Source organism: Tupaia chinensis, unplaced genomic scaffold (genome assembly GCF_000334495.1).
Source record: "Tupaia chinensis unplaced genomic scaffold, TupChi_1.0 Scaffold143687_1, whole genome shotgun sequence".
Taxonomy (NCBI): domain Eukaryota; kingdom Metazoa; phylum Chordata; class Mammalia; order Scandentia; family Tupaiidae; genus Tupaia; species Tupaia belangeri.
The window spans coordinates 763,759-791,423 of NW_006203535.1; the positions used below are offsets into that span (position 1 = coordinate 763,759).

The 27,665-nt window shown below is 35.3% G+C and overlaps 1 protein-coding gene across 3 annotated transcripts in view; it reads right to left on the minus strand.

Annotated features, from left to right (window-relative positions):
* LOC102498463 (putative ATP-dependent RNA helicase DDX60) overlaps positions 1-26,849 on the minus strand; it is an 83,784-nt gene extending 56,935 nt beyond the window's left edge. For 2 of the 3 annotated variants that reach the window (XM_027766787.1, XM_027766786.1), the window contains exons 1-13: positions 26,714-26,849; positions 23,551-23,809; positions 22,166-22,235; positions 21,237-21,426; positions 20,553-20,894; positions 17,572-17,694; positions 16,258-16,428; positions 13,590-13,748; positions 12,237-12,378; positions 10,784-10,939; positions 9,165-9,267; positions 6,675-6,790; positions 2,966-3,132 (exon numbers count right to left, since the gene is read on the minus strand). In XM_027766787.1, the coding sequence (XP_027622588.1) occupies positions 2,966-3,132; positions 6,675-6,790; positions 9,165-9,267; positions 10,784-10,939; positions 12,237-12,378; positions 13,590-13,748; positions 16,258-16,428; positions 17,572-17,694; positions 20,553-20,894; positions 21,237-21,426; positions 22,166-22,235; positions 23,551-23,806 (1,995 nt within the window). In that variant the 5' untranslated portion in view covers positions 23,807-23,809; positions 26,714-26,849. Of the gene's footprint in view, positions 1-2,965; positions 3,133-6,674; positions 6,791-9,164; positions 9,268-10,783; positions 10,940-12,236; positions 12,379-13,589; positions 13,749-16,257; positions 16,429-17,226; positions 17,345-17,571; positions 17,695-20,552; positions 20,895-21,236; positions 21,427-22,165; positions 22,236-23,550; positions 23,810-26,713 lie in introns of those variants that run through there. The other variant, XM_027766788.1, reaches the window with a different exon arrangement.
* Between the last annotated feature and the right edge of the window lie 816 nt (positions 26,850-27,665).

Sequence of the window (27,665 nt, forward strand, 5' to 3'; positions counted from 1 at the left end):
CCGAACCTCTGTTGGCTACATGGGAGTCCAGCGACATAGCCATTATGCTAACTGCTGGTCCCCGGGGTATTACCTATTAAAGATAACTTTATAGTATTACCAACTGGACTGGGGAGAAATGTACACATGTTGGAAAATTCACTTTGCAAGCTAAATAACGTGATTGAATGCATAAAAGAACTTGAAGTTAAACAAATTTTAATGGGGTACTATGAAAGTAGTTATAAGTACTAGCAAAATTAAATCTAATATTCTAATATCAAATTATAGCATGCCTCCATAGCCCATCTCTATGACAAAATTTCTTGTCCAAACTTCAGGGCATGTCTGTAGTTAGCCCACCTCCATCCTCCACCTTTCAATAGGGAAATATTAGGCCATCTTAAAAGTGCCTCAGTACCAATTAAGTAATGTTAGGTCCCCATAGGAGAAGTACATAATAGCCAGAGGTAAAGCCATATTCCCAAAGAGTGTGATCTATGGGAATAACATATAGAAAAATGACATTCCCTAGGCATAAAGACTAAAAAATATTTTCAGCATATATGACAAGAAATACTATTGATAGATTTTAAATATATGTAGCTCTGAGCAATCAATGAAATTTCTATAGCAAATAACAAATGAAGAATATTAAAGGGGCCAGACAATGGTGCAGTGGTACAACGTGACATTTTGTGAGGCAGACTCATGTGGGAAGGTTACTGGCTCATATCCAGAGACCATTGTGCCAATTACATGTTTTCCCATAGGCTGAGCTAACTGAAGCTGGGAATTAATTGTGACACTAAAGGTGTTATATCTCTCTTTCTCTCTCTCTCTTCATATGTGTGTGTGTATTATATTATTTATCAATGATATCTCTCTATATATGTAATTATTGGAAGAAATAAATAAACTTTAAGAAAACATGGTAGAGAAACTCATAGGGAAAAATTCCAATTGGACTCTAAATTTTGATAAGATATTCATATCACTGAAACACAAAAAACTAGGATTAAAACCTCTTGTTGAAAAGAAGTAATAAATAAATAAACAAACAAACAAAAGGCATGCTGCTCATACACCAACAACGGTAATCCTTACAACTAAGTGGTTGGTTACAAGTACAAACCTAAGAGCTCAGCTTGGCTTGGCTACTCAATAGCTATTTAACTTAGCAAGGTGCTTTTTTTTTTTTTTTTTTTAATTTTTTTTTTTTGGAGAGATTTTCACTGTAGGGCGCATGCGCTCGCCAGACAGAGACATAGAGACAGAAAGCGAGAAATCACGCCCCAGGGGGGATGGTCACGCCGCAATCCCTTCTCCTCCATTCTCCTCTCGGGATCTTGGGCACGCACGCACACGTGCCCGGCGTGAGTTTTAAGCCACCGGGTCCGGGACACGAACCGTGGTCGACTACGTGGGAGTCCAGCGACATAGCCATTATGCTAACTGCTGGTTCCCAGCAAGGTGCTTTTTACCTAAGAAAACAATAGACCTGGCACAGCCTAGTAGTTCAGGGAACTGGGCCCCGCATGGCTGACCATGTTCAGATTCTGGCCTTGGCAGCTTCTAAACCACTCCAAACGTGTGTACGCATGCTCCAAATCCAGATAGGAAGAAAAAATGGAAAAGGGAGAATTTTAGTCAAATCACATTATATTGGGAGGGTACTTTCTCTCCTTCTCATTTTGTGTCTCTCTTTCTCTCTCCCTCACATGCCCTTTGACATTTAAAAGAACTCAACACATCAATAACATATTATTACTATTGAACTGTTGGAAAAGTCATGACACATTTTTACATGGAAAAATAGGCCATGACTTTTTCCATGACCCGATATTTTTATGTAGAAATATATAAAAACATGTACAGTTTTTAAATTGTGTTGTTTACAAATGCCCATAGATTGAAATATTTGAAAGATATTCACTGAAAAGTTTATTACAATAAGTTTTGAAGTGGGTAGAATTTTACTAATTTTTTTTTCATTTTTTAAAACTTTTGTAGGAAACCTAAACGAAGATACTTAAAATTTAGAAAACAATGTGCTATTGTAGATGTATATAATGACATGAAAAGATACTAATTATGTAGTAAGTAATGGGTGGAAAACTAGGTTGAAATATATGAAAACGTTTTTGTAAATAAAACAAAAACAAATCACTATATAAATGAAAATAACTGAAAAGATTTATATGAAAATGTTAATAGCATATAATTACCTGAGAGATAAGAAAATATAGATTTTTATTTTCTCTTTTTTCTTTTTTCTTATTTTTCTATAGTCCAACCAGGAACTTACTAAACAAATAATAATATGACCATTTTATGGAATATTATGTATTCAAATGTCATGGAAAGTCTCCAAATTATGTTTCGAAAGATTTTTAATAGTAAAAGAAAATGACTACAGGAAATGCATCACAATGTTTATAGTGCTTAACTCTGTGCAAAGGCCTTATTAGAATTCTGTTTTCATCATTATATTTTTCTTTATCTTTTGAAACTCAAAGTATTTTAAGTATACTTGATTTGACAGTTTTTTTTTTTTTAAAGGATAGCTTAGGGGGGCCAGCAAGTGGCTTAGCAGTTAAGGTGCTGGACTTCTGCAAGGCTTACTGTGGTTTGAATCCCAGACCCAGCAGCTCAAAACACATACTGGGTGCATGTACATGTGTGCCCAAAATCCCAGAAAGAGAACGAAGGAGAAGGGGTTGCAGCGTGCCCATCCTCTGTGTATGTGGGGGTAGGGAGTGAGTTCTTAATTTCTCACTTTTTTTGTCTCTCCGGAGAATGCAAGCACCCTATAGCAAAAATCTCTCTTAAAAACAAACAAAAAAAGGCAGGATAGTTTTCTTCTCTAATAATACATGAGATGACTACTGTGTATAGTGCTGGATGTGGTGAATGCAGCTCTGCTGTGGAAAGGGTAGAGTCTCAGACTTCCACATGACTGAGCCCTGCTAGGTCAAGGAAGTACCTGCTGTCTTCTTTTGTGTCCAGAGGAATTTGCTGGAAGTGGAGGCAGAGGTCTTCCTATTACAATCTGTACTGCTCTGTTACGGCTTATCAAAGATTTTCCAAAGAAATGATAAAAATGATGTAATTTCTGTACTTTTCTCCTTTCTTTGGCATCATTAGATTTGACTGTCGGAAAGAAATAATTAAAATACACAGACATTACTTTTTATAAATAGAATTTCCTGTCTGAAAGCACTCATGAGAAAGATGTTGACTCACATGAATTTAATTATAGACACATTAGAGAGACTGAGGTATAGAGATATTAAAAAAAAATGAGCCATATTTAAATATCACTGAAGGATTTAAATTAACATCTGTTATTTACATATTCCTATTTATCATTTACCAGGCATTATAGGTCTGTCCTGCAAAATAAGTCCATAGTGAGCTTAGGCCCCACTTATCTTCTGATGTATCAAAACCACAAAAGAAAACACAAACTGGCAGTTTTTCATTACTGACCACAAGGTCCAGAAGAAAGTGCATGAAAAATCTATATGGACATCAGACTTGGAAACAGAGTCCCTGAAAACTACCCCAGAATTAGGTCAGAAATATTTGGCTAAACAACTTAGTCAAATTCCTTGTGATAATATGGAATGGACTGCGAAAACAAGACATTACCAATTTACAGAGTATTCTTAGTCTAAAGCAGCTCTAGACTCATCTTAAAGGAATGTATCACGGCTGGGAATAAATACCCCCGCTGAGATTAAGCGATTTACCCAACTTGCTGCCCAACTATTCCCCATCTGTATGATACCCCAAAGAGCACCAGAGAGCAGACTAGATCCCCTTCTCTCATTCGGATACTAATTTCCCTGACTGCTTTACAGACCACTCCTGAGGAATACTCAAGTGATTCCTAACTCAGCAACGGGAACAGAAAATGCCAGAAGCCAAGAATATACTTCAAACTGCCTGTGGCACTGACTGGCCACCCTATCACTGAGGGTACTGAGAGTACAGAGGCCAGCTCCTTCCCAGTGCACCTGGACTTGGTCTCTCCCACCGCCATCACTTTGTGGAGCTAGAACATAGTCTAACTACAATCTCCAGAGTAAGGACGGATCAGACACACAGAGGGCTGATCAGCACTCCACCTAAACCAGGAGGTCCCACCTCTCATAGCACATTAGCATCAGGGCTACTGCCCTCCATCACTACCACCATTCCCCCAAGTCCTGAATTTGTCTCCATGAAAGCACACTTCAAGGGACCAGCAATTAGCATAATGGCTATGTTGCTGGACTCCCATGTAGTCGACCATGGTTCAAGTCCTGGACCCGGTGATTTAAACTCACACCAGGTGCATGTGCATGTGTGCCCAAGATCCCTAGAGGAGAATGAAGGAGAAGGGATTATGGCATGGCCATCCTCCCCAGGGGGGTGATTTCTCACTTTCTGTCTCTCTGTCTCTCTCTGTCTTTCTGGCGAGCACACACGCCCTATAGCAAAAGCCTCTCAAAAAAAGCACAGTTCAACAGCCTGATTTCCCTGCAACTTTTCTTTAAATGATTAACTTTGGGGTGTTTTTTTCTTTTTCAAAAAATGTTTTATTGGAGTCAGCAACTGTTATGTCACTGGACTCCCACACAGCTAACTGTCCAGACCCTGTGGCTTGAATCTCATGCCCGGCACATGTCCATGCATGCCCAAGATCCCAGGAGAAGAATGGAAGAAAAAAATGGAGGCAATCGAATAGCCATCCCCCCAGGGATGGTTTCTCACTTTTCCTCTCATTGTGTCTATCTCTCCCTTTCTCTCCCAAAAAAAGTTTTATTATCATATTATAGTTGTATGTACTTGTAGGGATACAAACTGATTTCACAATACAAATATACGATGAGTTATTCATTCAGGATAATTAGCACATCTATCATATCAACCATTTGTAATTACTATGCTGGAAACATTCAAGATCCTCCCATTTAATAGTTAATGTCCTCTCGTGGGAAAGCAACATCTTCTTTCCAGGCTCCTTCCAAATTGACCCTTTTAAAATGCAAGCCAATTGGGGCCAGTAAGTGGCATGGTAGATAAGTCACTGGGTTCCCACGTGGCCAACCATGGGTCAAGTCCCTGACCTGGCAGCTTGAAAAATCATGTACCCAAAATCCTGAGAAAAGAATGGAGGAGAAGGTATTGCAATGTGGCCATCCACCACCACCTTAAGGGGCCATGTCTCATTTTCCCTCTGTCTCTCTTCAGTGAGTACATGTGCCCTATGGCAAAGACCTAAAAAATAAATAATGTTTTTAGAAGTAAACCAATCAAAAAGCTCACATGTTCTCAATATTTCAGTGCCTTCCAGTGACTAATGCTTGAAATCCTCTCCAGGGCCTACAGAGGCCTGCACAATGCAGAGTCATCTCACATCCCACTCAGAATGCCAGGCTCCCTGGTCACTTCTGTAATACTCCTTCTCACATCAGGAGTGCTGTCTCCCTCCCAGTGCCCACCATGACTACACCACATCCCCTTCACCTACTTAGCTAACATCATCATTCACATTTGGCTTGAAATCCCCCACCCCTTCTCTCTAGGAGCTATCTAGACATCTGTCTTGACACATACTGCTTTTGATCATACAATTCGTCATGATTTTAAGTATGTATCTCTGTAATAGCGTGCTTACTACTGGATTCCCTGCAAAACTCTGAGTGCTTCAAGAGCAGGAACATCTCTTTCATGAACCCTACTGTATCCCCAAAGTCCAAAGATATATAGCAGGTCTCAATTAATAGGATGGATACTGAATGAGTGTGTTAGAGATATGCAACTCCAATTTGGCTCCTACCTTCTGAGCTATAAGAAATTCTAATTTTGTGCATTGGTTTTCAATTTTTCCCATATTGGTTTTTCTGTACCAGTTTGAAATTCAAGATAACAATATGACAAGCTATACTGGCACATAAAATCTTACAACTTGGGGTTACTATTTAATCATTTAAATACTGAAGTTTTTAAAATAAATGCAACATTAGCAAGTAATAGATGTAATTTTTAGCAAGTAATAGATGTAATCTATTTTTTAGTAAGTAATAGATGTAATCACTAATTGCAGCAATAATAATACAATGAAGACACCAAATACTGTGAAATAACAAGACAGGATTTTTAACCAAAAAGAAAAAAAAAAACTAAAGAAATTTTAATAATAGCATGTAAAATAATTTGTTCTAGAAACTCAAGAAAAAATAAAAAAATTAATATCCTGTCTGTGGGGTGGTAGGTGGCATGGTGGTTAAGGGCACTGGGCTCTCACATGGCTGACCATGGTTCAAGTCCCAGACCTGGTGACTTGCTTTCTCTATTTCCATCGCTCTCTCTCTCTCTTTGTCTCTGGTCAAATTAAAATAAATAGATAAAAATAAAAATAACATTAAATAAAATAATTCCTTTTTAACAAAAGATCCTATCTAAATAGATTAATTATTCCCCTATACATATTTATTAGAATTTCATTTTTTGAATTAATACTATAGAAACTAGCTTTTCCTGGGTCCTTCCATAGAAGATGTTGGAAATGTTTATAACGGTGGGGTGGGGTGGAAGGGACTATGTATTAGACTTCAGATGAGTCTTTTTTCCTCTTATACAAATAATACAATTCTATAATCAATAAGAATATTGAAAATATTTACTAGATATTCTATAATTACCAGCACTACTGTCCATAGTCCTTTCAAAATCATTACTGAGAGGTCTAGAAGAATGCCAGTGTATAAGTTCATCAAATTCTTTCTTCTTATAAAGAGACATAACAGCTGGGTCACCACTGGGGGAAAAAAAAAAACAAAAAGTATAATTTATAAAACAAATTTTGTTTAGTTTTAGTTTCCACTCTAAGCAATGAACAATTATTCTCTAGATTCTCTAAACAATTAAAGAATCTCTGTCTTTTATGTTTATAATTCTAAATGAGAATATTTTAAAAGTTGTTTTTCTTTTTTTTTTTTTTTTTGCTATAGGGCATGTGTGCTGACCAGAGAGATAGAAGAAAAAAAGTGACAAATAAGTCTCTAGGGAGATCAAGTATGATCTCCAGACCACATCACAATCTCTTCTCTTCCATTCTCCTCTTAGAATTTTGGGCATGCACACACACATAGTCATATAATGGTAGTTCCACAAGAGACAAAATAGGAATAGAAATTTCATTTAATTAATAATTGAAAGCTTCCCAATTATTGAAAGAAATGTAGACATCCAGATGAAGAAGCTCGAAGATCTCCAAACAGGGAACCAGCAGTTAGCATAATGGCTATGTTGCTGGACTCCCACGTAATTGACCACGGTACACGTCCTGACCCGGTGGCTTAAAACCCATGCTGGGTGCGTGTGTGTGCATGCCCAGGATCCCAAGAGGAGAATGGAGGAGAAGGGATTGTGGCATGGCCATTCCCTCTGGGGGGTTGATTTCTCACTTTCTGTCTCTCTGTCCCTCTCTGTCTGTCTGGCGAGCGCACGTGCCCTATAGTAAAAAACCTCTCAAAAAAAAAAAAAAATCTCCAAACAGATTCAACTCAAAGAAATCCTCACTTAGATATATTATAATTAAAATGCCAAAAGACAAAGAATTTTAAAAGCAGTAAGAGGAAAGCATCTTTATATGTACTAGAATGCCCATGAGACAAATGGTGGATTTCTTAGCATAAACTGTCCATGCCCAAAGAGAATGGAGTGATATATTCAAAATCTTAAAAGAGAAAAAAAATTGCCAACAAACACTTCTATACCCAGTAAACCTATCCTTCAGAATTGAAGAAAAAATAGTTTTTCCTTAGCAAGCAAAAACTGAGGGAATACATCAGCCCAAGACTGGACTTATAAGAAATTCTTAATGGAGTCCTCCATTTGGAAGCAAAAAGGTGTAACTATCACTATTTTAAAAATTAAAATGCAGAATTCATCTATGGATTGGATATGTAAATGAGAAACAGAAAAAAAAAATACAACAAATCACTAAGCCAGGAGCTGGTGATTTTATCATCTGCTCTATATGCAATTGGTAGGACCACCTTTGCTTCCAAGTTTTCTGATCTTCTTGAGACCACTATTGCCCAAATTCCTCAACATACTTATACTAGCATTTCTTGGTCATTATTATTAACTGTATAAAAGACCAACTCCTAGAATGAAGATTAATATTTAAAATACCTAAACCACCTTCAGTACTAGTTTCATGAGGCAAATCATCTCTGTTTATCATATTCCTCATCCAAAATCTGCATTTGTAAGGTCACCATCCATCCTTACCATACATTAATCTTTGTATGAATCTACTTTAATAACTCCACTAAGATCTTGCATTGTGTCTTTTAGAATTTAAGAACTGTCATCTGCAATTTCCTTATATTCATAAACTCTATGAATATTCTCTTCACTCAATTTTCTCTAACTAAAATTTTACTTTTCTCTCAGAGAATCTTTTCTGTTTTATTTGCTTTCTCTTGAAATGTAGCTAATTTTTCTTACAATTACTTATAATTACCTTCTTTGTACTGGGTCTGGAGGCAATTTAATATCTTCTTTACTGCTTTAAGACTACCTCTGAAGCATATTGAAACATACGCTTTGAGTGCAAAATTAACAAATTTAATAAAGGAACACATAGAGTATATTAATAAATTTGAATTTCAGATTGACAATAAATACATTAATATTAAGTATGCCTAACCTTATTCCATTGTCAGTCAATCCTTTCTGTGGAGTTATGCTCATTGATTTCACTATAGACATAAACCTAGATTACTACATTTCTCCTTACTACTATTACTTCTGTCATCATTCTTGGTAATTTTGATATTCACATAAATGATTAATCAGCACATGTGGCTTCATTCCCACGCCTTGACTACCAATACGTCTCAGCCACATGCTGTTTTAATTAGACTGTCAGTTGTTTTACATCTATTACAGAGAAAAAAGTAAAGGAGACTTTTCTATATGATGAGTGAAAGAAAGTTATTTAAAGAAAACATAGATTGTTAAAAATTATAATATTCAATAGCAAAGTAAAATTCACTAAAATTTTTATTAAAATGTATTATCAATATGAAATTTTAATCATATTTGTACAATATACACAACATTCAGCCCATTACAGTCAATGTAAGTAAAATGAGAAGGCAAATTTTTTCTAAAATTACCTGCTTAGAAAAGACAGTTCTGACAAAATATCTCCAGCATAATCTTCCATAATCTCAGACTTCAGAGGAATGAGTCCTGATTTATGAATTTCCTGACTGGATTCTAACAGCATTCAGAAATACAGTTAATAATTGAACACTAACCTCTATTATTGACTATTATGGTGTCAGTGTGTTTCTGGAATGATAGAGCTAAACATTTTAATCATTCATTAAAGAACATAGTATTTTAGTAGTCTTATAGCAAATAAGAATGTTTCAATTATATTCATATTTTATGAGTTAAGTCACAGATGTAAAATACGTACTTAGAGTGAACTTAAGTAGAATTTCAAGTTATATTTAAATGTATTTGAGAAACAGAGTCAAGAAATCACTACATAATCCAGAAAAAAATTTAGTCTAGAGCACAGAAAGAACTATTCCTATTTTTCCATAGACCAAACAAATGAGTTTTATAAAAATTCTCTAAATTTAAACATCAGTATCAATAAAATGCATTAACATACTTCTCCATTTCTGATTAGCTGAAACTCAAAAAAAAAATGTTCTGTTTTTCATTTAAGTGCAAAATAAAATTTTTCTGGATTGGGCTAGTCTTATTATCGAATGGTTAAGGGAACTGGAACCACATGACTGACTGCAGTTCAAATCTAGGCCCCAGCAGCTTGAAAACCAGGCTTGGTGTGTATGTATACATGTCCCAAATTTAGACAAGATAGAAAAATGGAGACAGAATTGGGGCTTACTATGCCCCATTGTGGGATACTTTCTATCACTGGCTCTCTTTCTTTCTGTCTCTTTCTGGAAGGCACACATGCCCTCTGTCAAAAACAAAACAAAACAAAAAATTGTATAAATAAGCTAGCTAATCTGTCAATCACAACACTCTTAGGTCTAATTAAATTAGAAAGAATCTCTTCATATTTTGCTTTAGCAAAACTTTTACCTTGTATGGAAAATATAATAAAGATATCACCAGATTTCTTTTATACCTGATTATAGAAGGAGATAGACCTGGATTCAAATGCCCCTTCTAATGTGAATTTGCTCTGTGATTTAAAACATTTACAAGACATTCTCTATAAAATGTGATTGTTGATACGAGGAATAGAGGCTGTTTTGAAAATAAATAGAAAAATTCATAATACCAGATAGAATGAGTTAGCTTCTTTTTTTCACATGCTCACTTACAGTAAATAAACACACAGACAAAATAGTGGAAAGGCAAACAAATTACTGTAGGCATAGATGCTAATCAATAAGACTATCCTGGCAAACAGGCTAAACTAACAAAGGTCATACTTAGTTTCCTTTTTTTATTTAATTACTAGAGCGCACTTCTACTCATCAGAAAGAAAGAATAGAACCACTCACAATGGGGAATGGCCATATGAAATCTTTTTCCTGTTTCTCCATTCTGTCAGGATTTGGTGTTGAATTTTTTCAAGCCACTAGGACTACAACCCAAACCTCAGTCAACCATGTGGAATCTAGCTCCCTCTGCACACTGCACTGCAGTCCCAGGCCAGGCCCAGGTTTATTTTCTAAATAAGAGATCATACTGATAAATCTCTTTCTGTCCTGAAGGAAATAAACTTTTTAAAATTTGTTAGCACCTTGAGGTGATGTATTTTTCTCTGTAAGAAATGGTCTGGAAGTTGTCCTCACAGGCATGGATTCTCCAAAATCATCCTCCCCTGCCAAGGTTAAGACTGTGTTCCACAGTTTGTGATACTCATGCTTCAAAGTGTCACCCAATTCCAAGTTCAGTCCTAAGTAGAAGAAGAAAACATAGGCCAATTGATCATTAAATTCTCTTCCATTCCCCTCCTGGCACTTTGGGCACACATGCACCTGTGTCTGGCATGAATTTTTAAGCCACCAAGTCCAGAACTCAAACTGTGGTTGGCCATATGAGAGTCCAGGGGCTTAACCACTATGCAAATTGCTGGCCCAGTAGTCACCATATTTTATATTTTGCAAGTATATGAGTTATTTCTTAAGTTTATGTCTGTGAGTATCTCTTACTGGATGCTTAAAGCAATACAGAATAAGTTCTGTCAAATCCTCATTGTTGTAAGCAATGTTAAAAGAAAGTAAAAGTATCTTTGGACTTAGCTACTGGTGTTGCTATATATATATTTTTTAATCACTTCAAAAAGAAAATCAGAAAAAGAAAAGAAAAAATGGGCCAACAAGAAGTTAGCCTGTGGTTCTAACATGGTAGTGTGAAGGAGACTGGGTGTCAATAGTTGATTAACATGCACTCCATGCATGCTTTGAAAAATCATATGGTATGCTTTAAAGATGTACAATAATTAATGTAAATAAAATAAAATATATAGTCAGGTGTTCTAAAGGTCAGGTTGAGGTAATACCTTTGCATTCTCCTTTAGCAAATGTTCCAACCTGACTCCTTTTCAGTTTTCACAAAAACTACATCTTATTTGAAATAACCAGCACCAAAACTGTGCCTTAATTTTATAACATGAAAATATCTGCTATGTGCAAGATACACACAATAAGGGATAACTTACAGGGAGTTCTAGTTGCAATTCCCATAGTTTCCTTCCACTTAACCTTTCTTATTTCCCTCAAATAAAGCTTATTACTTAGCCTATAATTACTCTTGGGAAAAAAAAATTCGTACTAAGGCCCTCTATGGAATCTTTTACTTTATGAAAACGCAGACTTTCCATAGAAAATATTTGCAAAAAATTCTTCCTGAGTCACCCAGGTTGCATGGTGGTTAATGCAGCTGGATCTCACATATGGTTTGAATCCTGGACCTGACAGCTTGGAAACCATGCCAGTCATACATATCTCTGTGCTCCAAAAAAACTCAAAAGAACAGTGGAGGAAAAGAGATTATTGTTCTCCTGAAGGCTGTTTTCTTACTTTCTCTATTTCCAGTGAGTGCATGCATCTTATAGCAATTAAAAAAAAATACATAATTAAAACAATTCTTTCTACACAGTTGTAGTCAATTGAATGACCCATTGTTAAATAATTATGTACCCACCAAAAAAATAAATGAAAGGCCTTACGGTACAGTTATTTAAAACACACCTCTACAGTATTCAATTTCATAATAATAAGCAATATTTTTCCACAAAATATTATCAGTTAAGTCTGGCAGGTTGGTGAAATTCACATTCCAATTACTTCTAGATGTTAGTTGTTTTAGGATGAAAAATTCACACCTCTTTAGCTGAAAAAAATGATATAAAAGGAAAGATATAGGAACATGTTCTAATGATACAAAATTTCCCCAAACTGTTCATGTTTATTTCAAACTTCTCTCAACAGGATATATGCTTTATACAAAATAAACAAAAACAAACAAACAAACTATCAAGAGCACAGGCCAGTGTCTCCTCATTGACAAAAATATATGACTTTTTTTATGTTCCAGTTCCTCTAGCTGTAAAAGAATATGAGTCAACTATTGCCTGTAAGATACCTTCAGCTCTGAAACAGGATGATTCTTCTGAACACATTACATGCAAGATATCAATAAATATTCCTGCATTGACTAATAAAATTAATATGTTAAAATAGTGAGTATTTAACTGCTATTGCTATATCTACGGAGCTTCAATGAGGACCTGGTTATGGCATCATTCATGAGTTATGGTCTAAATAAAACACAATCACATATAAGACAGGATTTCTTAAATATATAGTGGAAATGTCACTTGCATGCAAATACCATTGTGCTGACAATGATGAAAATCAATAATACAGTTTTACAACTGCACAAAATGCTTCAATTGATTATATTATGTAGGGTTTTCAATACTTCATGAGGGTATTGCTATATTTTTAAGTGATTTATTGTCGCTTATCTCATACCATGCTGAAACTAAGGAGAAGCATTCTACTTTAAATAGCCTTAAGTTATATCAAAGGAAATTATATGATATTTTCTTTGGCAAAAGTTTGCTTGCTAATATATCTTTCTTCTTGAGCTAAGGTGTTAATCCTAATGCAAGTTTGCAATAATTTATTCAAAAACATTGAACTGGGAAACACGGTGCCAAGTAAGAAAACTTGGGTTTTGAAAACTATCCTAATAGCTGAAAAATTATTTTTACATTTCTTTATTCTTAGTTTTCAGTGATTATAAATATGCAATTGGTGTAAAGTATTCATTACTTTAATGTGTTTACTGTAGCAATAGTTGGGATTATTGTTCTGGAAATCTTCAGAGTATGTATTTCATAGGCAGTCGAGGTACTTTTGTATGTTGAATGCTTTCATAATATGATCTGATCATTTTTCCTAGGAACATGCATTATTTGCTGTTTTTTTTAAGATGAATATAGAAAAAAGTAGTATTAGTAAAGGCAAAGCATTATGCCTTTGATTTTTGCCTTATTGGTTTCAAAAAGCTTATGAAGTCTCATACAGTCTGCTTACCATTCTTAGAAATGGTTGAAGTGTCCTGTCCCAAATGGAAGTAATGATTCTACTCTTAGCTCTTTGAAGCAAAGGTAAATGTTGAAGGAAAGCTATACTAAGGCAATGCATTCTGCAAAGGTCTGCTGCTTCATTTAGTGTTGGGGCTTTGATCACCTCCTAGAAAAACATGAATTCAGAAAATATCAACACACACATAGACAACGTAAAAATTCATATTGCAGTAACAGTATGTTAAAATACCCATAATTTCCCACGCAGCTAACTTACTTCTTTCTACAGTTACCCTGCTTTAAGAAAAACTCTGACCAGACCAGCAGATGGTGTAGAGAATGTTTAAGTCACTGGACTCTTACATAGCCTACAGCAGTTCAAGTCCCAGACTTAGTGGCTTGAAACTCAGGCCAGGTATGTGTGTGCATGCCCAAGATCCCCAGAGGAGAATGGAGAACGGATTGCACCATGGTGGTGGTGATTTCTTACTTTCCCTCTCATTGTCTCTGTTTCTACCTCTCTCTCCAATGAGTGCATATGCCCTGAGGCAAAAATCTCTTAAAAAAAAAAAAAGAAAGATTCTAATAACCACCTAATTTATTTTTTTTAAACATTAGAACTATTAGTAGTGGAAAATCTACATAAAAAATAGTAGTGGAAAATTTACATTAAAAATAAAGCCCTGAATGCACTGTGTCTAATACTTTCATTTTGTAAAATGGTGGGAGATGGTGACATGTTTGACGACATGCCTCATATCTTTTTCTTTACAGCATCAAGAGCAGAAATGCAAGGAGAGAGTAACTTCTTATAGCTACACGTATTCCTTTATGTAAGAGCATGACCAGCTTACACAGTAATGTAGTCCGGAAGAAAAAGAAAGCCCTTAATATGTCTCCTAGTTCCACTGTCAATTAGCTATTTGACACTTATTTACCTATTAATTAGAATAACCATATCTACCCTGTAGAATTGTTGTAAAGATTAATTATAGGATGTATAAATACCCAGAATTGACACATAATAAAGACTCAATACAAATTAGCTGCTTATAATGGTTGATTTGGGATGTCAGCATGACTGGATTAAGGGATACCCAGATAGGTGGTAAAGCATTATTTACTCCCAGTGCTTCAGTGAATACCATGCCTATCCTTCTTCTGCTGAAAGGGAAATCGGGGTGGTTTTGCTTTTGTCTAGAATGATTGGATTGCCCTAGGTATGCAGGAGAATTTTTCTAGAGGAGATTAGCTATGAGTTTGGACTGAGTAGAGAAGATGACTTTTTCTTTTTTGTATTTTTTTGGAGAGATTTTCACTGTAGGGCGCGTGCGCTCGCCAGACAGACAGAGAGAGACATAGAGACAGAAAGCGAGAAATCACCCCCCAGGGGGGATGGTCACGCCACAATCCCTTCTCCTCCATTCTCCTCTCGGGATCTTGGGCACGCACGCACACGCGCCCGGCGTGAGTTTTAAGCCACCGGGTCCGGGACACGAACCACGGTCAACTACGTGGGAGTCCAGCAACATAGCCATTACGCTAACTGCTGGTTCCCGAGAAGATGACTTTTAATCTGATACCATCCCATCTATTGTCATCTTTATCATCCAATCTATTGGATGGTATAGAACAGAAAGACAAAGAAGGACACATTTGCTCTTTCATCCAGTTCTGAGAAGCCCTTCTCCTGCCCTTATATGTCAAAACTCTTAAGTTCTTTTGGATTCTGGGACTCAGAATCCAAAAGCCAGCACCCCTGGCTCTCAAGCCTTTGGTATCAGACTGAGAGTTACATTAGTGGCTTCCATAGTTCTCAGGCCTTTGGCCCCTCACTAAGTCACACTACAGGCTTTCTTGATTCGCCAGTTCACAAATGGCCTGTGTTGGGATGTTTTGACCTCCATTATGAAGTGAAATAATTCACCTAATAAATCATTTTCAAATTTCTCTTTGTATATTCTGTCAATATCTCCCTCTGGAGAACCCTGACTAAAACACTGCTGTTATTAATAATATCACAGTCATTGTAGGTATTATTAAAAGAAAACCTGGGTTCTGAGTAAAAGAGTAAATGGCTAGCTACTGAGGGTCATCCTCATTTTAGCCTTATTTACTGCCATGGACAACACTATTATCTGTCAACTTTTACAAATGCTATGTTCCCCATGGCTGTCACCACCTATGCCTAGAGATGGGCCTATGAAATTCTCAGCAGCATGACCAGCTGGCAGCAAGAATGAAATAAGAGATACCCATTGTGGGGACAGCAGGTGGTATGGTTGTTAAGGTGTTGGACTCCCACATGGCTGACCACAGGTTCAAGTACCAGACCTGGCAGCTTGCTTTCTCACTTTCTCTGTCTCTCTTTCTCTGTCTCTGGTGAGCCCTTTAACAAATTAATAATAACACTGAAATTAAATAAATAATTCCTTACAAAAAAAGATATCCATTGCATCATCAGGGATGATACAGATGACAAGTTCTGATAGAAAAAATTAATCTTAAAACTGTACATTTTTATAAGAATATATCAATATATTTATTTAACAAATATTTGACAAACACATATGACTGTTTTTTGATAAGTTTACACTTATAGCTACTACTTACAGCATTGCCATATTTTTAAAAGTGATATTAGATAGTCAAATAATTTTTTGAATAAATCCTACCTGTGCATCAGGAATTTCTGTGCATGTGTTTAGATCTTCACAGTCTGGTACATCCTGTAACATTTTCTTATATAGTTTCAGCGTCACAGAACATGAAACAGAACATACAATACTTCTGATATCAGCTCCTTCTGGCCACAGGTTCTGAAGCAAGGACAAGTTTCCATCTATCTGAAATTAAATATTGTTTATTAAGATCTAGAAATAAGCTTCAAAGCTTAGGTGATATTTAACTCTAGAAAATAAGGTTGAATTTTCCCATTAATAAAGAAACATAAGCCTATATAATCAATAAGGACACAGATCTTGATATTGGATAGGTCTGTTTTCCAGCAGTGATTAAAGGTATATTTCTGAAACGACAATGGTACAGAGGTAGCGCCACCACTTTGATGGCTGGAAGCCACATGGGCGGCCCAGATTTGGTTCCCAGGCCAACCTGAACATGCCGGCATAGTTTCAGGGATCTATTGGCTAATTGGGAGGGCAAAAGGATCATGACACAGCAAGAACCTGTCAAGCACACCGTTTTTTTTTTTTGTTTTACAAACCCACCATAATAATTTTTTTAACTTAATTATTTTTCATAATTCATTTATAATGTATATATTTATGTTGATGTTTTTATATTTATTTTATTTATATTTAATAAACCTTATTTATTCATCATTCATAATAATTCCTTTATGTCTTCATTTATATATTTTTAATTTACATTTAATCACATATATCTTTACAGTGTACAATTTTTTTCCAGAATGAACACCATGAATATCAAGACTAAGACATTACTATATACTACATACATTATCATCAGCAAATAGCTTCTCATTTTTTTGTCAATTAAACGTACTTTTACTTTTTTTCTCTGACTCTCTCCCTTTCTCTCTGTCTCTCATAAAAGAAAAAGCATTAAAAGTATAATTCTTAGATGTTGAACTTTAGTTTTCAGATAAGTTGCATTGTTACCTCTTTCTGCATCTCTCCCAAATTTAGTTTCAAGTGATCATACAGAAATATTTCTGTTTTCTGTGACTTTCGGAAATGCTCTAATAGGTAGTCATGTAAGATCTGTTGCAGGTTTTTCTCATGCTAAACGAGAAAAATCATAAGTAAATCTTCTGGTTCAAGTAAAAAGACATATTTCGAACTTCTAATTAAACTATACACAAGTTTTTTGTCAATTAAGCGTACTTTTACTTTTTTTCTCTGACTCACTCCCTTTCTGTCTCTCTGTCTCTCATAAAAGAAAAAGCATTAAAAGTATAATTCTTAGATGTCGAACTTTAGTTTTCAGATAAGTTGCATTGTTACCTCTTTCTGCATCTCTCCCAAATTTAGTTTCAAGTGATCATACAGAAATATTTCTGTTTTCTGTGACTTTCGGAAATGCTCTAATAGGTAGTCATGTAAGATCTGTTGCAGGTTTTTCTCATGCTAAACGAGAAAAATCATAAGTAAATCTTCTGGTTCAAGTAAAAAGACATATTTCGAACTTCTAATTAAACTATACACAAGGTAGAAAATTATGATTATTTGGCTACAGAGAAATAAAAAAACATCTGTTAATTTGAGTTGAAATATACTTTCATTCATGAACCATGGCTAAGATTATTAACATATAACAAAATCTAAAAGGTTTTAATTTCAATAAGATTAACCATTAAAACAGTAGTGATAACAGTAGCAGTGTATTTTGTAATGCTCAGCCAATCTGTTATCTTCTTCTTTTTTTTTTTCTTTTAATTTGCCAGAAGGTGCTGCTTGCACTCATTGGAAAGACACAGAGATAGAGGAAAAGTGAGAAGGCATCCCCCATGGGGCATGGTCACGCTGCAGTCACTTTTCCATCTCTCCCTCCTTTCAGGATTTTGGGCACACACAGACACACACGCACACACACACACACACACACACATGTGTTTTTCAAGCTACCAAATCAAGGGTTCAAACCACGTGATTGGGCCATGTGGGATCCAGCTGCCTTCACTAAGCCACAGGCTAGCCCCTGTTATTTTTTTTTAAATGAATAAATAAAGAATTGTAAATGGTATTTACTAAGGGAGCTTAGTAGTCATAATTGTCTATTTTGAAAGCTAAAAAATATTCAAAATAGTTTCAATAATGACAACTAAGAATCAAATGTTTATCTTAATTCTGGAAGTAAGAATACAAAAATCATTCTATATCATATATGTGTGTGTGTGTGTGTGTGTGTAACATATATGTATATATTATAAACCCTCTGTATTCATGGTTTTACATCTACACATTCAAACAACTACAGATAAAATATCTGAAAAAATAATTGGTTGAGTCTATATTTGAACATGTACAGACTTTTCTCTTGTCATTATCCACTAAGCAATACGGTATAACTATTTACATAGCATGTCCTTCTATTAGGAAATATAAGTAATACAGAGACATTCAAATAACTACAGATAAAAATATCTGAAAAAATCATTGGTTGAGTCTATACTTGAACATGTACAGACTTTTCTCTTGTCATTATCCACCAAGCAATATGGTGTAACTATTTACATAGCATGTCCTTCTATTAGGAAATATAAGTAATACAGAGATGATTCAAGGCACGTAGGAGGATATGTGTAGAATATATGCAAATGCTACTTCATTTTATATAAGCAATTTATGTATCCTGGAATTTTAGTATTCACAGGGAGTTCTAGAACCAATTCCCCACAGATACCAAGGGACGACTCCATGTAAATACAAAAAATATACAGATGTAATATATATATGAGTATGTGTAAGTGTGCATGCATGTATATAATTGATGTAGAAGACACTAAGGGGATTATCCTACTCTCATCCTTGCATGCCTTTGGCTTCTTTCTTGGTCCTCTCTATTGTCTTTTTTTTTTAAAGAATTATTTTATTTAACTTTATTTATTTATTTTAATTTGACCAGAGACGGACAGAGGAAGCGAGAGAAAGAGAGAGTGAGAAAGCAAGCCGCCAGGTCCAGGACTTGAACTATGGTAGGCCATGTGGAAGTCCAGTGCCCTTAACCATCAAGCCACCTGCCTCTCTATTGTCTCTTGCAAATGAGTTGAACCCTTTCTTTTTCTTCAGACTTCTACAAATTACTCAGACAATGCTTAATCCACGAGAACAATTTCTCTATCTTTCAAAACTCACCTTTATTTTGAGAGATTTTTGCTATAGGGTTCATATCCTTGCCAGAGAGACAGAGAGAGACAGAGAGACAGAAAGTGAGAAATCACTCCCCCTTCAGGGGAGATGGCCACACTGCAATCGCTTTTCCTCCACTCTTCTCTCAGGATCTTGTGCATGCATACATATGTGCCTGGTGTGAGTTTTAAGCCACTAGGTCCAGGACTCGAACCATGGTCAACTACTTGGGAGTCCAGCAATGTAACCATTAAGTCATCTGCTGGTGCCCCCAAACTCACCTTTTATCAGTGATTCCAGAACTATCTTCAATTAAGCTTCCTTGCTGGGTCCCCAAACTCACCTTTTATCAGTGATTCCAGAACTATGTTCAATTAAGCTTCCTTGCTAAAACCATATAAACAAATCTTCTTTATTTCCCATGTTAAATTATTCTTCCAGAGGGCTAGCAGGTAGCATGGTGGTTAAGACACTGGTCTCCACATGGCTGACTCTGCTGTTTGAGTCCTGGACCCAGCAACTTGAAAAACACACCAGACGCATGTGCATGCATCCTTAAAATCCTGAGAGAATAGAGAAGGGATTGCATTTAACCATCCCCTCTAGGGAATAATTCCTCACTTGCCTCTCTCTTAGTCTCTGTCTCTCTCTGATGAGCACACATACTCTATGGCAAAAACACTATACATTTATGTATATACGCACATATATGTGTATATATCCATATATACGTGTGTATATTCATATATATGTATATATGTGTGTATATATACTATGTGTATGTGTGTATGTATATATATATATACTTTCAGGACCTATTCATTCCCAATTTGAATGAAGACTTACACTATTGATACTCTGGTTAATTTATATATGCAGATGTATGTATGTATGTATATATATATATACACATATGTGTGTATGTATATATACACATATGTATAAATTAGACTTATATAGATATACATATGTGTGTATCAATATGTGTGTGTGTGTGTGTATATATATATATATATATTCTTTCAGAGCCTTTTCATACCTCAAAATTTGAATGAAAACTTACACTGTTGGTACTCTGGTTAATTTATTCCATGTTTGCATTTTTTATTTCTTCTGGGAAATCTAACCTAACTTACCATTTCAAAGAACTCTTTGTGTCTATAGCAACTTGAGGCATGGTATCCATAAATCCTAAGGACATCTGACTCTAGTCCCAAAGATTGTACAATATTGATTTTTTTCTGAAGAGCATGAATGATAAGAATGTTTAAGAAGTCTGTTTGGTGAGGAGTTATTCCAGTTTCGGAGACAATTAGGAAATATGGATAACAATCTTTAAGAAATATCTCCCATTCTGGTGACAAACAATTGGAAAATTCTGTGTAAATATTGACTTCGGTATTTTGTTTTAAATGTTGAATCAACATGACACGAAGGGCTGCCAGTTCAGGGAAATCAAAATACATATTTTCTGCATCCTGCAGAAAAAAGGAAACCAATGTTAATATTAGCAATCAAAATAAAGCGACTAGTCATTTTTCTAAATGTTGGCGTTGTATGCAAGTTTCTGTATTAATATGATAAAAGAATTTTAAGGTTATTAAAATACATATTCTGCTTCCTATAGAAATTTCAGTTACAGATAGACTCATTAGCTATTTTCCTATGTACCATATTCTGTATTATTACTATTAATAGAGACTTTGCATATGGAGAAGCACAGTATCTAAGAAAAACTAAGTAATGATTGATGCAATTCCAAAACAATTATTTTTCTTAGATGCTACAAAATGAGAATGGAAAATTAAATCTATTTTTACCTTAAAAAATACAACTGCAAATTTGGCTTCTTTTTTGATGAAATCATGCAGAAGTTGTTCCACAATATAGAAGAAGTGAAGAGTTTGTCCTTTCTTTAAGTTCACATTGAGAAAACAAGTGATGAGTAATGAATCTCCGTCAATCAAGAAAAATTCTGACTCAACAAAGTCTTTAAGTAAGCTTATCATTCTGAATAAGAATATAAAACACATGATTAAAAGATTAGAAGCACAATAGCTGCTTTAAAAAAATCTACAGTTCAATTGGTTATATAAATTTTCTCCTAGTTTTCCATTTATTTGTTTTTATAATGGAGAGAGAGAATGAGAGATTGTGCACTAATGAGAGAGGGATAAAACACCCTCTACAAGGTCCCATCACACCACAGTACCCTTTCCCTCCCATTCATCTCCTTCTATGGTCACTTAAATTATTTCTTTTCACATTTTCTGCTATTGCAAACTGTGCTGCTATGGCCATTCATGTGGTTGCTTCCTAACCCAAGGTAAAACTCTTGGATGGATTCCTATCAGTTGAATTAGTGACATGCAACTTATGAGGCAATACCAAATTTTTTCCAAAGTAATTATATAGATTTATGCCTGCATTAGCAGATATCAGACATGAATTCATCTTTATAATCTTGTGAAAAATGGCTGCTTTGTTTTTGTGCAATATTAATAGAAAGTTGACTCTTTTGTTCACTTACACTGCTCTTCAAATTCTTCAGTATCTTACTCTTTACTACTGTAGGTAGAGATACACTATAACCCTTCTCAAGTAAAGATTTACCTCTTTTCAAAATTAATTCCTAATCCCATTGGTAGTTCATACAAAATTAACAGGAAAAATTAGAATCTATGCTATATAGAGAAAATGAATTTTTTTCTAGTAATAAAATACTTTGAATAACTTGTGTTGTACTTACTTAGCTTTAGACAGGGTTTTTGAAATCAGCAATGAGAGCTTGCTTAGAATTTTCTTACATTCAGTGAATCCTTTAAAAATAAATAACAGAGGCTGAATATTAATTTTAAATTAATTTTGAATGACAAATAATTCATTGCTAATTTTGACTATATTTATATTTTATACAGAATTTCATATACATTGCTGAAAGTTTTGGCATATTAAAAGCTTGTTTTTTTTTTTTTTCAAAATGAGAACATGCCTGTTCTACTTGCTGTGGAGAATACTTAATGGGCAAAACAAGCCTAATCTTACAGTTTTGAAATTAGATTTTTCTTAAACATGAAAATATTAAATTTTCATTTCCAAATAATTTTTTGGGAGATTTTTGCTATAGGGAGCATGTGCTCACCAGAGAGATAGAAAACAAGAAATCACTCCCAAGGGGGGATGGTCATGCTGCAATCCCTCCTCTCCATTCTCCTCTTGGAATTCTGAGCACACCCATACACACACAGGCACACATACACACACACACACACACACACAGGAATTCTGAGCACACCCATACACACACAGGCACACATACACACACACACACACACACACACACACACACACACACATATGTGCGCCCGGCATGAGTTTCAAGCCACCAGGTCCAGGACTCAAACTGTGGTCAGCCATGTGGGTGTCCAGCACCTTAACTAGCATGTCATCTGCTGGTCCACCAAATAAATTTTAATGGTATAAAATATTACAAAAAAATAAAAGCAAAGAAGAAATATGGAAAATTGCCAATTTCAAAATTAATTTATTTGGAGATGTGTATATACTCATATAGATAGATATGTAAGAATGTATGTAGATTATACATATAGTGTGTATATATATGTGTGTGTATATACTACACACATATTATATATAGAGAGAGAGAAAGAGAAAGAGAGCAATAGATATATGTTTATGAGGGAACTGCAAAATGTTAATGGAAAAATATAATTCAAATACAAGTTTATTTTGGTGCAAAAAGTTTTTGAAATCCATGCATAGTTTTTCATAATGTACATGTCCTCTGAACTTTTTGAAGATCTTTTATAACTATATATATATATATAGAGAGAGAGAGAGAGAGAGAGAAGAGAGAAAGAGAATTACAGGCAGATGCTGAATGTTATATAGATGTATACATAGATACATAGATAGCATCTACCTTCCAAAATTCTCCCACCAAAAGAAACCATAAAAAGGTCAATTCTACATTTATTCCATGCTCCCATATACAAAAAAAGAAAAATGTATCCATTCCTTGAAATAAAGGTAGAGATTGGGATAAAAAGGAAGGAGAGAAAGAAAAAAGGAAAGAAAGGGGGAGAGAAAATTAATACAAAAATAATGCCTCACCTAAATAGCAGCTGGTAGCACCTATGGCTTTGACTTTTGGAGGCTTCATTGTTTTGGTTTTAACCTGCAATTGCCAAGAAGCTGGTTCTTCTATGTCATCTTCTGAGCTCAGATAATTTTCTTCAGATTGATCAAATGAAGCTATGCTCCCTGTGGTTTCACTGTCTGTAGAGCCATCACTCTCAATGTCACTCTCACTGTCGATGTCATCACTAGAGTTTGGTTTTTCATGTGACATAGCAGGTGCAGAAGCCATGATCTATCAAAACAAAGCTATACACTTTCAGTTGTTTATGTAAAGCAAGATATTATAATAGTTTGATCCTTTCAAAAGTAATATCTTGATTCCTTCTCTCTCTCTCATTCCCCCATTCACTATTAATCCAATGAGGATCATTTTTTATAATCCCTTCCCCAAATACATTTGCAGTGAAATCACCTAAATAAGGAAAGTGAAGTTGCAAAGCAAGACATATTTTCAAAAATACATATAAAGATCATATTTACAAAGATAAGAAGTAATGTACATGTTTTATTTATTTATTTATATACATTTAATCACATTGTTTTGCTTACAAAGTGAACATTTCAATATGTGAACATTTCTCCCCAGTTCAGTTGGTCAAAATATCTCCAACAGATAACACTACACCTCCTCATCCTGTCAATGCTCTGTCTCTGTATCCCTCCTCCAAATGTCCTTCCCTAGGCCCCACTCCTCCACACATACCACATCTGGCATTCACACCCATCTCTTGTGTTTGTATATCTTTAAGTCAATCAGTTTCAGTCATAGAGTGCAGACAAGCATGACCCTGAGGCCAGCAGTGGCATTGGCGGTTAAGGCAATGAACTCCTACATAGTTGACCATGGTTCATATCCCAGACCCAGCAGCTTGAAAATAACACAGGACGCGTATGCGGGTTACAGCATGGCCATCCCTCCAGGGGATGATTTCTCACTTTCCATCTCTCTGTCTCTGGCAAGCACACATGCCCTATGGCAAAAATAAACCTTAAAAAAATTACTTCCCTCCAAAAGCATAAAAGTGCTAACAATCACTCTGTCACAAATCCTTAAATTTTAGCAATTTTCAGTGCTGGCATTTTTTTAGCAAATATAATTTTCCATAAGTATAGTTTAATCTTGCTTTAAGTATAGTTTATTTTATTAATTAATTCACTCAATCTTTTTTACTGGACATTCTATGCCAGACCTCATTGTAGATAATGTCATCAAGGCCCCTAGGCTTAAAAAGGCACATAAAGTAAAAGAGGAAGGTAAGTTAATTAAGGGGCAGTATGTTGTGGGGTGGTCCTCAAAAAGTTCATAAAAACTATGAATGAATTTCAAAATGTTTTGGCACCAAAATAAACTTTAATTCCATTTTCTATGAACTTTGGGGAGTTCCCTTCTGTGTGTGTAATAGCTAGTGAGTGAGCTAAGTGCTATGGAAGCACAAAGGAGTCCTGTGGAAACAGGGTAAGGCTTCTCAGAGGAGATGGTGTTTGCATCTGATCTTCAAGAGTTATCAGGAATTTGTTACACCAAGACAAACTGAAAGCATTCCAGTAAAACAGAACAAGCTCGAAGGTCACAGAGATGTAAGAAGACAGAGTTTCAATGAAGTATCTAAATAAGCTTACTCACAGAGTGCTTCTAATAGAGAATCAAATCTCCCCTTGTCTACAGATAGTGTATGTATAAATATTATTATATTAAGCCCATTAGTCAGTTTCATCAAGAAATAACTGGAAACTTCTCCTAGATAGTCACACGTTTGTGGGTTTTTTTTTTTTTTAGATTTTTGCTATAGGACAAGTGTGCTTGCTGAAGAGACAGACAGAAAGCCAGAAATCACCCCTCAGAGGGAATGGCCACACCACAGTCCTTTTCTCCTCCATTCTCTTCTCAGGATTTTGGGAACCCATGTACTCATGCCTGACATGAGTTTCAAACCATGGACCCGGGACTCAAAACCATGGTCGACTATGTGGGAGTCCAGCAACATAATCATTACACCAAGTGCTGGTCCCCACACTTGGCTTAATAATCAGCAAAATATCAGTTTTCTTCAAATGTCTCCCTTGAATCATCCCAACCATAGAGGAAATATAGATAGATCTTACAGAAGCTCTGGTAAACTTACAGTCTCATTATTGTCTCATTTTTTTTTCAACATTCAAATTTTGCATTTTACTACATATCAGAACTTACTTCATAATAAATGTTTGTGGGTGTTTTTGAAAAATCTTTTCTATACAATCTGATTTAGCTCTTTGAATTTTGCAGATGAGTAATCAATCAGAGATGTTTGAAGTTTGCCCACAGTCATGCAGCTAATAAACTGAAGAGCTGAGTTTTTTGGATTCAAGGCCTCTGTCCTTTCCCATAGACCTTGAAATACTACTGTGGTCATTAAGTTAAGTAGTCACTTTCACTGAGCCTCACAATTAGATTTTAGAAATGACTACAAAGAAAGTAATGAACCTTCCCTTTTTTGATTTCTGGCTTCAGTGCAATATTGCAGGAACACAGCCTTGATCGTCCAAAGAACCTTAGTTTAGTTGAGTCATATATCATCAGGTATCCTAAATTACAGTTCTCGACTACTGAGTCTTAGAAATTTAGTCAAGCTAACTATATTAATTATTAACTATTTTAAAATCCATATTTACAATCCAACATTTAAGGTAACCATTTCTTGATCAGTCATGCCAAGCTCATTTCTCAACCCCTAATTTAACAAAGGATTAGATATGTTTACTTTAAAATGTATATATACTCTTATTCTGTCTATGTCTGTCTTGTCAGTTATATGAAAGCATAAACTCTCAGAAATGCAAAGTTGGGCAGCACAGTTTTGTTTAATAATCAAGCTGGTTCCAGAATGTCTTAGTACGTTTAAAAAAATCTTACATTCAAGCTAGACAGGCCATTTAAACGTCAATCTCAAATGCATATTGGAGTTAGTTTATTCAAAATTAAATTACAGTATTTTATCTTGGATCTAAAACTACCACCACTCCTCTGCTCTAAAGCTGATCTTGAAGTTTAACTTAGTTTCCAGTAGTCTATTCTTCCTTCACAAATGGCCTCAAAAGATATACACTCATTGTTCTTCCCATTTCACCTATGTATAGGCACAAAACCCTCCTTTACCTGTAGTCAAGAGTTTTCCCTTTCACTGATCAACTGCAAGCAAGTTAGAGGATGGATGAGTCTTCAGAGGTGTCCTGAGAAGATCTAGAAAGGCAGATAGAACTATACCCTTCTGCCAACTGAATGACTGGCAGCTCCACCTTTGTACCATCTAAGACACACACTTTCAGTTTCATTTCCTGAAAACAATAAGGGGAAGGCTGCATAGCTTATCACAGATACTCAGTGTTTCTTTATCTTTAGTCAATGCCCTCTAGGAAAATTATACACCTAGGACACCAAAGGCTAAGATCGAAAGTACACATATACACATACATACACCTGCCTCACTAGAGTCTGGCACATGTAACCACTACCAACTATTCAACAAATTTAGTTCAACAATTGCCTTAAATTCTCACTTTCCTTTTCCTTATCTGTCTCTTCCTTCTCTTGTACTTCTCTCTCTTGTACTTCCTCTTTTTTCCTTTTTTTCCTTATTTCTTCCTTTTCTTATTTGCTATTTAAACTACAAAAATCAGAACAAGGATAGAGAAAATTGGGGGATGATTCTTTGGTCTTGAGACTCATTAAAAATTATTTTTTACCAATGCAAAAATTTCTATCAGTGTGGAGTAAAAGCCCATAGCTTGTACTGAAGTAGGATTTGCTGAGTAGAATTTAATGTCCTACAGGAAATAAAACCACTCAGTAGAGAGCTCCCATTCACCAACAGTGCTATGTAGAAAACTAACAGATTGAATTTCCCTCAAGGTTTTAATGTGACACATGAAATAATACTACATTGCAATATGCCTGATGTTTTCATAACTTTACATATTATAGGTGTCAAAAATTAGTAAGGTTAGGGAAAAATTTAAACAATCCAGTTAGGATCTTTCTTTGATTCTATATTATGCCTAATAACGTGAGAATATACAGTCTTTACTCTCTTGCTAAATCACAAAACTAG